General features: G+C 35.2%; 1 protein-coding gene across 3 annotated transcripts in view; it reads right to left on the reverse strand.

Moving 5' to 3' along the window:
* SLCO1A2 (solute carrier organic anion transporter family member 1A2) overlaps positions 1-13,697 on the reverse strand; it is a 51,242-nt gene that overhangs the window by 20,032 nt on the left and 17,513 nt on the right. For all 3 annotated transcript variants that reach the window (XM_049693840.1, XM_049693842.1, XM_049693841.1), the window contains 6 exons: positions 12,871-13,017; positions 10,122-10,220; positions 9,340-9,558; positions 6,619-6,783; positions 5,096-5,291; positions 697-862 (listed from right to left, as the gene is read on the reverse strand). In XM_049693840.1, the coding sequence (XP_049549797.1) occupies positions 697-862; positions 5,096-5,291; positions 6,619-6,783; positions 9,340-9,558; positions 10,122-10,220; positions 12,871-13,017 (992 nt within the window). The remainder of the gene's footprint in view (positions 1-696; positions 863-5,095; positions 5,292-6,618; positions 6,784-9,339; positions 9,559-10,121; positions 10,221-12,870; positions 13,018-13,697) is intronic.

A 13,697-nucleotide genomic window follows, 5' to 3' on the forward strand; every position in this document is an offset into this window, starting at 1 on the left:
GGGAAGAGATATGGGGACATATGTGTATGTATAACTGATTCACTTTGTTATAAAGCAGAAACTAACACACCATTGTAAAGCAATTATACTCCAATAAAGATGTTTTAAATAAATGAATAAATAACCATTATAAACGTTAGAATTTTGTATATGTTTTGACCCAGCAATAAAATAAAAAAATCAAAATTTGTATTTTATTTTGATCAACAACCAACATTATAAGTGACATTTTTTAGGCAAGAAAACATGCCCAATTCTATCTTCTTAAAAAGCTGTCACGATGTAAAAACACAGAAAGTACATGTGTACATATACACAGGAAAAAAGCAAAAAAACCCAACAAAGAGATTGACTGGATAATTGAGAGCAAAACTGCCTACTTTATCTCAGTCTAGAGTATTTTTTTTTCAGTCTAGAGTATTTTTAAATGACATTAAGTAATAATGTCAACTGTTATGAAATTAAAGATCAGAGCTCAGACATGCAGAAGAATTCAAATGAGATCTAGGAAGTAAAAGATAAATTAAGTGAGCAGATAGAAATTAACTTATTTTTTCCACAAAAAAATTATAATTTTGTTTTGAGGAAAGACTTTAATTTTACTTTTGTCAAATATGGACCCAGTTCATAGTTGGAATGTGCCAATGCAGTGCATAAAACAAAAGTTCTGTATAAAAGGCCAATAAGATGTGTTACCATGTTTATTCCTGTTCCAGAGGATGTCTCACAACCTGCAAGACAAGCTGACATGTATGACAAACCATCGTTTCCACATACAGGGTCCCATATTTTAGTTGGACAGTTACAATCCATGTTGCAGTCAGCAAGGATGCCATTTCCCACATGTAAATCTTGTTGCACTCTGAAATGATTTAAAATAATGCCATGGATATTGAAAGAATATTAGAGCATTTTCTTTTTCTTTTCAGCTCAGTTCCCAATTATATTTCTTCTACTTCCCAAAATAGAAGCATAAATCTTCCAACTGTCGATGTATGGCTTGGATACTATAACTCTGCAAGAAAATACACCTTACTTTGGTGACCACAGCCAGTTTTTCAATGATTTCTTTCAGGTAAACAAAAGCCAATAAACAAGCATTACCTGAACACCTACTACACAGAAAGTATTTTTCCAGGTATTAACTAGAACTCAAAAATGAAGATGAACAAATCCCAGTGTTGGTCCACATGGTGGAAAATAACAAGAGAGATCATATTTTATAAAAACAATCTCAAGGGCTCAAAATCTGTAAGAGCAAAGTCTGTAAGTGCAATTTATAATGTATATAATACACTTAGCTCCAGAAACAACTACTTGAGTAGACAAATATATTCTTCTAGTATAAAAAGTGTTCAGTGATCATCAAGAAGACCAATTAGCAGCTATCCATAAACAAGACACCACTGTGAAAATCCCAGAACACAGTTGTGAGGTTGAAGCACCTCCTGAGCCACAGAGACTGAGGAGGATGACCTTAGAAGGATAACAGGAGCAATAACACTCTGAGCAGATTGCCCCCCACCCCCAGCTAGCACAACACCACATCAAGACAGTCCCCCTAAGCCTATGGTTTCTCCAGTGGGAAAAGAAAGCCCAGTACCCCCAGATTGTTGAATGCTTTCCAGGAGGCCCACTCAGATCTTTCCACAGGGGATCACTGGGAGAATCTGGGGGGTTTGACCACTGGAGAAGGAGAGGGGGGAAGGACTTACAGCAACCAGCAGTCAGATCTTGGTAAACTGAATTCCTGCTTGCAGCAGTGCCCAAGCAGGGATCCCAGCTAGTGCCTCTGCCCATCTGCAGAGCTGAGTGGTGACCCCATCTGGCCAGAGAGCTCGGTTGGCAGTTCTGCCTGGTTTGGGTTCCCAGTCAATGCACCACCCTGGCCATGGAGCTCCACACAACTGCTAAGTATAGCCTCCACTCCCACCCATCCAGAATGCCTGGCCAGAGAGCCTGGGCAGCCACAGAGCCCATCCTACAGCCACAAAGACCCTGAATAGTCAAAGGAATCTTGAGAAAAAAGAATAAAGGTGTAAATATCACACTTCCTCATTTCAAACCATATTACAAAGCTATTGTAATTAAAAGAGTATGGTATTGGCATAAAAACAGTCACATAGATCAATGGAACAGAATAGAAAGCCCAGAAAAAAAACCTATGCATGTATGTCAATTAATTTACAACAAAGGAGCCAGGAATATATACAACAGGGTTGGGAAAGTCTCTTCATAACTGGTGGTGGGAAAACCAGACAGCCACATGCAGAAGAATGAAACTGGATCCTTATCTTAACACCATACACAAAAATCAACTCAAATTGATTAAGATTTAAATTTAAGACCAGAAACCATGAAACTCCTAGAAGAAAACATAAAGGGTAAGCTCCTTGACTCCAGTATTGGCAATGAGTTTTTTGGATTTGACAACAAAAGCACAAGTAACAAAAGGAAAAATAAATGAGTGGGATGACGTCAAACTAAAAAGCTGCTGCACAGAAAGTGAAACCATCAACGAAATGAAAAGGCAACCTATGAAATGGGAGAAAATAGTTGCAAATCATATATCTGATAAGAGGTTAATTTCCAAAATATAAAGAACTTATACAACTCAATAACAAAAACCAAATGATCTAATTTAGAAATGGGCAGAGGACCGGAATAGACATTTTTTCCAAAGAAGACATACAAACAGCCAAACAGGTAAATGAAAAGGTGCTCAACATCACTAATTATCAGGGAAATGCAGATCAAAACCACAATGAGATATCACCTTATACCTATTAGGATGTTTAAGGGGATGTCTGTTATCAAAAGGAAAGAGATAACAAATGCTGGCAAGAATGTAGAGAAAAGGGAAACCTTGTGCACCTTTGGTGGGAATGTAAATTGATAGAGCCACTGTGGAAAACAGTATGGAGTGTCCTCAAGAAATTAAAAACAGAACTACCATATGACCCAGCAATTCCACTTCTGGGTATTTATCCAAAGGAATGAAAATAGACGATTGAAGAGATATCTCTATTCCTGTGTTCATTGAAGCATTATTCATAATAATAACCAAGACATGGAAATAACCTATGTGCGCACTGACAGATGAATGGATAAAGAAAATGTGGTATATGTATATACACACACACACACAAAATGGAATATCACCCACCGTAGAAAAAGAAGGAAATCCTGCCATTTGCAACAATATGGATGAGGCTTGAGGGCTTTATGCAAAGTGAAGTAAGTCAGAAAGAGAAAGAAAAATGCTATATGATCTCACTTATTTGTGGAATCTAAAAAAACTGAACTCATGGAAACAGTAGATTGGTGGTTGCTGTGAGGTAGGAAAAGGAATGGGGAAAGGTGGTCAAAGGGACAAGCTTGCAGAGATGAGGTGAATAAGTTCTGGGGATACGATGTACATCCTAGTGACTATGGTTAACAATACTGTATGTTTTAAAGTTCCCAAGAGAGTAGATCTTAAAAGTTACCATACACACACACAAAACTGTAAATATGTGAGGTGATGGATGTGTTAACTAACCTTATTGTGATAATCATTTTGCAATATATAATGTATCAAATCATCAGATTATACACCTTAAACCTACATGATGTTTTTTGTCGATTATATCTCAATAAAACCAGGGAAAAAGTTTTTTTTAAAAGGGTCTAACACAGAGAAAGACAAATATCATATGATATCACTTAGGTGGAATCTAAACAAAATGATACAAATGAACTTATTTACAAAACAGAAACAGACTCACAGATGAAGAAAACAAATTTATGGTTACCAAAGTGGAAAGAAGGGAGGGATAAATTAGGAGTTTGAGATTAACAGATATACACTATAAAAAAATAAATAGAATTGTATAAAAAATGAATAGTTTATATAAAATAAACAAGAACTACTGTATAGCACAGGGAATTATATTCAACATCTTGTAATAACCTATAATGGAAAAGAATCTGAAAAAGAAATATATATATATATATGTGTGTGTGTGTGTGTGTGTGTGTGTAACTGAATCACTTTGCTGTACACCTGAAACTAACACATTGTAAATCAACTATACTTCGATTTAAAAACAGATCTAAAGGTCTAACAAGATTACTTTTCTTATGTTCAATGTAATATGATGAAAAGAACGCTAGCATGGGAGTCTAGAAACTGAATTAAAGTCCTGACTCATGACTAGATTATGCCTTTTTACATATTTGCTCTGGGAATCAGGATAATTGGAGATGGAGATAATCTTTAAGATTTTACCAATTTTAAATTCTATTTTTATATATTGATGGAGTTGAAGAGGTTTTCCATGACCCCCTTTGTCATTTAATCTCTCTGAATCTCAATTCTTCATCTGTAAAATGGAAATAACAACAGCTATCTTAAATGGAATTTGCAAGACTCAAATAAGATAATATATAAAATTACTTTTATGATTATATATTTAATATTATTCCAATTGTATAGTCCTTGGTAATTTTAAAGGGATCATTTTAGGATGCTCTTCATTTCAGCTAATCACTCCATTATCTAGATATGTCCTACAAATTACTTTTAAAAATTCATATCACTATGCAAAACCTTCCTGTGAACCCAGGTAACCCTCAAAATGCAAATCTAAAACCATTCAACAATATAGATATACCTATACAAATAAAATATATAAATTTATATAAGCATCGATATATCATGTATTAGGATTCAGTTACATTAAATTTAAGCCCATCGTGGAACCATATAAAGGTGATTGAGACTGTATAGTCAACTCTTAATTTTACCTATTTATGGTTGTATAAAATGTATGAATAACACATCCTAATACAACCTAAAACCATAACTAGTTTCTGTGATATTCATTTTACTATCTACTAGGATATCACAAAGACAAACACACACACACACACACACGCAATCATAAGCTCACTAACTCTGTGATATATTCCCAACCTCTTTAATAAGATGGAGAAAGACCACAAATTCCTGCCATTAACTCCAATTAGCAAATAATCTGGTCATGAGTAATCACTGTAGAAAATATGTTATTAACTTTTGACAGAGTATGACATTCATTAGAAAACAACATACCCTTCATAAGAGGTGGTTATGCCAGCAACTGAAGAATTATCACAGATCATGAGAAAACACAAAAAATAGAGAAGGTACTCAATTAAAGATAACCAACATCCTATGTGGGCAGCTTGTATGACAGTAATCTTGAACTTCTTCATAATTAAACCACCAACTATATATCCAATGCATATTGGAGGTAAGTTATAAATACCTATAAATGCAAGTAAAATATTATGTACAAAGTGACTTAGCAAAGGAAAAAATATGATAACACATTTATCTAATATGTCTCACATAAAAAACCATTTAGGTCCAGCTCATAGTGAAGAAGCCTAATTTAAATTTATCCCCACTTAGTTATGTATTACATACAGAGAGATTTTTAAATGCCCCACAACATTGAAATATATTTTGGAAGACTGTTATCATTGTCATTCATTTAATTATTAGCAGTAAGTTGTAAATTTCTTGTATGCAGAGATCATGGTCTATATCTCTTTTCTTAGGATCTAGGTAGAAGTGACAAGTCAAAGTCGACCAGTCATTTATTGCTTTCCATTCTTTCGGGTGGGATTTTATATATATAATGATTTGTATATAACATATACAGTATTATATAATCATACATAGAATGATTTGTATGATTCTGCAGCTTTTTATTCCCACTCTGATTGTTAAGAATTTGACTCAGCTCAAGATATTTTAGAGGTACTTTGCTGAGCCTGTGATTGTCAAGTATCTTTACATTTCATGTCTTGCTGCTACTGACTAGCACTCTCCCTCCCCCAGTTCTCCCCCCAAAAAAAGGGAAAAGACAGCCCTAGGTTTCGTCCTTACAGTGCCAGGGTCTGTTCACTGAATCACACTCTTGGGAGAGCTTGTTTAATATCCATTCTCAAGTCCCATTCCAGAGAGTCTAATTTAGTATATTTGAGATGGGTCCCAGGTATCTGAACTTTTAACAAACACTCTAGGTGATGTGGGTACATGTAATCTGGAAATTCTCTTTTCAAAACAGTAAAAAAGATCCCAGGAGAAACTCAGGGTGGAGTAGAACCACCGAGGTTAGTGTGGTTGCAGGAAAATCAGAATGTATGGGCTGCAGAGACATCTCAAAACACCAGGGGAGCCAGGGAACTAAATTAGAAACCACGGAATTCATGAATTGGAGCCAAAAAAGTAAAACCTGGATGTGAAACAAAATTCCTGATGCGTTAACTCTGTCTGCCTTTTTACATAAATGAATTACCAATCTGAAAATTGTATCTAACTTGTACATTCCCTGAACTTTCCACAAATATTTCAGATTTGCATTCTGACTACAAAAAGAGCAAAAGAAAGAAGAAAACCAGGATTTTCTGGCTTCTTCCCTTCCTTACCCTCTCTTGATTTCCCTGGAGAGCAGACGGGGGGATATTACCAGAGGCAAAAATGTCCTAACAGATTTCAATTGAGGAGTTTCCTAGACCCATCATCACACTGTTCACCATTTCATGGGAAAAAAGGTAGGCTACAATTGCAGAGAAGAACAAACATACCAATGAGAAAGATTGCATCTGAAGCTGATTTTCCATAGTGCTGTTCCAGATATTTAGGCATGAAGGAGATCATATTGACAAATGCATTGAATTGCAGCACACTTATTAGTATGAAAAGCATGTAAACTGGGTTGCACAAAAGACTTTTCATGAATGGTAAAAAATCTGAAAGGAAAGGATGACAACAGTGTCATACAAACTTGGCTTTGCATTTTATGATTGACTTTTTCTGAAACATCAACCTCCCCTCTAAAGTATGTTTTCCTGTTTTATAATGCACTTGTGTTTCTTGATTCTTTTTGCCCCTTGAAAGCTAAAGTTGTATCATTGTTTTGGTAGCTTCTGCAAGACAGTGAGGCAGCTGAGTGGGAAGGGATCAGAACACAGTCGTTTTGCCTTCACTAAGATACTAACATGTCTTAAGGAAAAAGTATAACTATTACATGACAAAAATATTGTCCGAGTTCACACCATTTCTTTCTTATCTTCTCCCGTTGCAGAGCACAGGCTCCAGACGCGCAGGCTCAGCGGCCATGGCTCACGGCGGGCCCAGCCGCTCCGCGGCACATGGGATCTTCCCCGACTGGCACGTGGGATCTTCCCGGACTGGGGGCACGAACCCGTGTCCCCTGCTTTGGCAGGCGGACTCTCAACCACTGCGCCACCAGGGAAGCCCTATCCTTCTCTTTTACTTGTACTAATATCCTCTCTTCTCTAGAGATCATCTAGAATGAAAGATGCTTGTTCTCCTGTTCTGTCCTCTAAAGCCAGGAAGGAAAACAATTTGACAAAGAAGTTCACACTCACATATTGATTAATCATTCCTGAACATTTAAAATGTAGTTAGATGTGGAAATTCATGATATATAAATTTTCTCAAGTACTAGGCATTTCTTTGCTTCTAACGGTTCACAGTCTTTTAAAGTACCAACGCCCAGGTCTCGCTCCCTGAGATCCTGATTCATTTGCTGTATATTAAAGACCATGTGAATGAGTTAACCGAATGTTTTCCTGTTTGTGTGGACAGACAAAGCTCAGAGCCAAATTTGTGGCCAGCTCTAGCAAATGTTCTAGGTCACACTGTCTCCATTTTGGGTCAAAGTCTCACTTATAGTTTCTTTTCACTTTTCCTATCTTCATGTTGTCTGCCTTGACTTCCTTACTTATTGTGTATTATCCTGGTTTGCTTAATAAACAGCCTAAAATCCAATCTAGCAAAGTATCAATCAGTAAACAACTTGGAAGAGGAGGAAGCATAGTTTAATGCAAAGAAATGAATTCTAGTTGCAGAATTCATATTTATGAATGAAGTACATGGCAGAGAAGTGACTTGTGTTCACAGCTCTTTGGAGCTTTTGAAGTCACACATGTTTGTTGACATACTGTCCTAATAGATGAGTCTCAATAGTTTCAATTTCTTTTCTAGATGTCATATACTAAGTTAAGCCCTTTCCTAGTTTATCTTGCAGACTATAAATGATATTCTGTGTTAAAATTCCCTACCAGTCCATACCGGCCCTTTGACAAGTGTTGTGAATATAATCGTAAGGACTCTGAGAATTTGTAAGATTCTGAATTGGCTCCTAATGATATGAGAGGTATTAAATTATGTTCAATTGTGGTTTAAGTGAATTTGTAACTGCTAAAAATTCTGTGCAAATTGATATTATAATTTACGGGTGACAGTAAAAGTGGCAACATCAACAATAATAATACTAGTAAGCAGTAATAATAGTAATATGTGTCAGAACTCCTTTTACCTTCGCCCAACAACCTTATAATAATAAATAGTATTTTATCCCTATCTTTGAGGTAAGGAAACTAAGCCCCCCACCACCTTCCAAATGGACACTCTTTAAGAATTCCAAGGCCCAGGCCATACCTTATACTAATTAAATCAGACCTCTGGGTAATACTACAAAATTTTTCCATGCAAAATTCCCTAGGTGATTCCAATATGTGGCCAAGTTTGAGAACCAGTATTCCAGAATACTATACATAGATTATCTTACTTAGTTTCCCATAGATACGCCTTCTGTAAATTATGCTTTGAGCTTTTATTGAGGATCTATACCAAAAAAAAAAAAAAACCTGTTACATGAAATATGCTCCTGAATTTGCTGGAAAACAACTATGTGACTCAATATTACCTGTATTCTACATCATATAATTTTTTCTTTTTTTTACAACTTGTTACTTGGGCAACAATTTCTCTTTAAGAATTGTTATCCTTTCCACTCTCAAATATAGATAATTATATGACCTATAATTGAGGTGCCTTTTTTCTTTTCTGCCTTAACTTCCAAGAAGCTCACAGCTCAGCTAATACTTTTGGTTTCAGACCTATATGGTACTTATTTGGATTAGCGTATATTTTTTCCTCCTTTTGTTCTTGGTTTGAGTTTCATCTTTAATTAGACCTATGCTCTTTGTAAAATAGATTTTTTAAGGCAGATGGGACCTTATTTATTTATTGAGTACCCAGATTGACATAAAATTTCACATAAATGCTGATCTAAGTCAGGTTCTAAACTATATCATTCACTCCCATGTGGTAGCATGGGAAAACATTATTGTAGTAGCACAGCTAGACATTATTGACTGCTGACTGTCAGTGACAAATTGTTTTAACTCAGCCTAGCATATTGTAATAGACTAAGATACAGACATGACTATAGAAAATAAAAAGTAAATTGTAAAATATAAAATGTTTATATTTGCCTTTAGTGATTCCAACCCTTTTCTTCCTGACTTCGCTTTGTTTCTCTTCTTTGTCATTTTTAATGGTCTCAGCAATATCCTCTAGTCCTTCCTTTGGAAGCGTTTTGGGCAAAACGAAAAAAGGAATGGCAGTAAGCACATTCACTCCTGCACAAACCAAAAAGCCAAACCACCATGCACCAACCCAACGAGTATCAATGGGAGTTATGGTCAGATCATCTGTAAAGAGATACACACAATTTTTATTAGCTTGAGTCATTATTTCTTTTATGAACTATAGAAAATTATTACAATTATAATTGTCAGGTTCTATCCAAGTACAGAAATTGCATATAATTCAGACATTGATAAAACTTGTCTGAAAATATGTGGTGTTACAATACTGTCTAGCAATAAGCTCGTTTGACTATCTGTCCTATCATGTAAATTTATAAATAGGTACATATTAAAGAGCTACAAATTCTATTTCATTATCCTCAAATGATTGCTTGATTTTAAAAGAATTCAAACCTATGTGCTTAAATCTTTTGAAAACAAGAAATATGATTAGTGCAGTAGAAAGAGCACTGGATTTTGAGTCAGAAGATCAGCACTGTATCTTGCTCTCCTCACTGGTTTGAAATATTGAAAATTATTTAAACTCCTCAACTTCAATTTGGTCACCTGGAAAGTGGAGATTCTATCTAACTGAGGGTCAGATAAAGTAACAATTAAATGTGACAACATACCTGATGGTGCTTTGTGTACTTTAGACACTGTATAAATAGATTTTATGGAGTTACCTGTGTTCACCGATCCAGTGTCAACATAAACATTTGCACAGAATGACGCTAACGAAAGTCCAATCAAAGGACCAATGATAGCTCCTGTTTCTATAAACCCTAAAAATAAAGGAAAATATAAAGTTATACACCCACATAAAGAGTTCTAATCCCATGAAGAGTCTGAAGGTTGAATTGTTTTTACCTTAGATATTTTTGCCTTATGTGTTCAATCTGTAGGAAAATTAAACTTGGTGTATGTATAAGTAACAAGGATGTTTGTTTAAATGTTGAAACAGGAGCCTCCTAATTTGAAGCCACTTTCTCTAAGCCTCCAAATTCTCTTTCACACTCGGTTACAGGTAAAGATCTGCAGTTAGAAGAGACTGGCTGCAGCTGGGTGACCATATTGTGTGCAAACGCCCTTCTCGAAGATGAAAATATTCCTTTTCTCTTATGAAAGACTAACTTACTTAAAATTATCAGTGTGTATGTATGACTTCATTCCTTAATAATAATTTTGAAATAAAACTAAGGAAATGGGAACCTTTAAATTCTATGGGGCTTCCCTGGTGGCGCAGTGGTTGAGAGTCCGCCTGCCGATGCAGGGGACACGGGTTCGTGCCCCGGTCCGGGAAGATCCCACATGCCGTGAAGCGGCTGGGCCTGTGAGCCATGGTCACTGACCCTGCATGTCCGGAGCCTGTGCTCCGCAAGGGGAGAGGCCACAACAGTGAGAGGCCCGCGTACCACAAAAAAAAAAAAAAAAGATGAGATTAGTGGGACTGTCCCTATTATGATTCAAAGCCATTTTCTCTTGTGGTATTAGAGACTGGTTAAAGTGATGGCCTTTTTTGGTGAGTTTTGTTGTGTCTTGTGAGTAAACTATTACTGTGTCCGGTATTGGAATAGAATTATCACTACTGTATCATGGGTGGATATTTTGATTCTATGGTTCCTTCAGTATTACAGCTGGGATCTTACTATTAAGAAAGTCACAGTATAGAGCAAAATTCTTTTGTTGCCTTCCACAGTCATATTTTTGGAGGATTTTTAAAGAAATGCTATGTTATGATAAATATCTTATGGCATATTCCTCAGGAAAGCTTCACTCCCAAATCTACCACTTGATACAAAACTATACATTCATTTATTGTCTTAGTCTTGTACCTTATGACTACCCCTTCTTTGAGTTTTCTTCCTCTTACTCTATTCACTTAAGTAGAAGTATTCCCTAGTATTTTATCCTAGGGCTCCTCACTATGTAGCATCTGACCTCCTATGGCAACCTCATTTCTCCCTCTTGATTTTATTTTTTGTCTCTGTATAGATGATTCTTAAATTTCATGTCCAGCTTTTATGTTCTCTCCTAAACTCCAGAGCCATACATGGAATTGTTTTCTTGATGTATAGTTAATTGACTTATAATTATTTAATTATACACGGATTACTAATTAATAATTATTACTTTGATTTCCAAATTTAATTATACACATATTTATCAGATTTTATTGATATATAATTATGTATTTATATACTAAACTTTATATGGACAATGTCTTATTCATCTTAATACATGTAGAGATTATCCATTGTTTCTATGTGTTATATACCTTAATATTTGTTGAAAAAAGAAACACATATTTTAACAAGGTGTTTGCTAATTTATTGCAGGTAAGCATTCTGTAATCTTTCAATATAAGTATGTGAATGGATTTCAAAGACTGAATAGAAAAACACTGAAAAAGATTATTGCAAAATCAGTGAGTCATCAAAATCACCCAAAGTTGCTTGGGATAATCATTCCTAAATATTTTAATCTCCTCATTACATGTAGCTCTGTTACTATCTTCTCTCACCCACTTTGACTTTTCTGGTTTTAAAAAGATATTTCTACTTTAACAGAAAAATGTCCCTGTACTCAAAGTTATGATTTTATAACCAACAACAGATGGAGTAACTAAGGAACATAAGCAAGTTATGCATAATAAATTAAGAATATTCAGGAGATTGTAAGACAACATACAAGGTGGATCTTAAGTTGCCTATTGTGGGAGATACTGATAGATTTTAGAAAATGAATTTTCAGGAAACATTACCAAAATTATGAAGACAGATATTTGTGAAAAATATGAAACAGCCTGGCTATTATAAAGAAATTGTGATAAAGAGAAACTATATAGGAAACTAAATAGATAAACTGAGTACAGAGCTAGTAATAAGTAAAGAGCTCATATTTAATAGATAGAATCAGTATGTTTCATCAACATTAAAGAGAAGATATTTAAAATAGTTAAGAAAAATTATACTGCAAGAATTTTTATAAGAAATTGATTATAAATACTACAGATAAAATGACCAATATAGAAATTATAATAACATATACATGAAGTGATGAAGACCTGAACAAAAACAGAAGTAATGAAAATAGTGAGACAGGTTTTGAATATGAGACATTTTGGAGAAAACATTGCTAAATCTCTTAACAGATTGGGTATAGAGTGGTGCCCAGCAAATGGAGGAGTCAAACAGAACTCCAGGGACACTAGATTAATGGCATTTTCAATAGTAAAAAGCAGGTTTAGCAAAGTGGCTTATTTGGAGTCAGCCCATAATTGCTCCATTCAACAAACTTTAAATGAGGGCCAGTTGTGCCAAAGCACTGTGTTCATCATTCTGTTCATCACTAAGCATGCAAATAAATAACTAATATCCATGCTCAAGGAGCTTACTGTCCTGAAAAGAGGCTAAGGCAGATTTTCCAACTCACCAATATATAAAGGAGAGTTTTCAGATTTGGCAAAATCCTCTATGTAGGAAATACCCAAAGGCATGATGGGAGTCTCACCAATTCCACGTATAATATTTCCAACTAGTACATACACCCACATTAATGATTTAACTTCCTTCACACATTCTGCATTAAAAGAAAAAAAGACATTACATTAGTGTTTTGGTAGTGAAATATTAGCAATACTTAATTCTAAGTTTTTGGTAGGTAAGCATTCCACAGTTCTTATGTGACCATGGCACCTTGCCAACAATTTACTATGCCAGCAATGACTCACTGGGCCACCCCTTTTGCACTTTCTGACAGAGTACTTACGTATGGCTAACAATAAGTGGTACGCTGGAGCCAGTTCCTACTGGCTGGGGAGAGATGAGTATATACATCTCTTCCCAATTCAGTATTTAGTGATAACATGCTGGTAGTTTGATGAGAGTATTTACACCACAGAAATTGACAAACACTAAAAATCAAGGCTTTTTTTTCCCTCCAGAGAGTTAGTTTACCAGCAACTACTAAACTTAGTTAGCTGTTATAAGTGCTACCCAATATATATACTAACTTTGGGGAGAGGAAAAAACACAAATATCTCTCCCTAGAATTGAGACTATATTTATAAGATTTATGTAAGAGGCTCACTGAGTTTTGAATTCTCTACAGTTCTAATTACTTTATAGAAATGAAAAATATTTAACTGAGTAGTAATCACATTTTCTCTATAGAGCCCACTGTATACTGTGATCACCAAATAACTTCTTTTTAAATTGAAGTACAGTGACTTACAATACTATATTAGTTTCATGTGTACA

The sequence above is a fragment of the Orcinus orca genome, chromosome 11, assembly GCF_937001465.1.
Source record: "Orcinus orca chromosome 11, mOrcOrc1.1, whole genome shotgun sequence".
In the NCBI taxonomy this organism is placed as follows: domain Eukaryota; kingdom Metazoa; phylum Chordata; class Mammalia; order Artiodactyla; family Delphinidae; genus Orcinus; species Orcinus orca.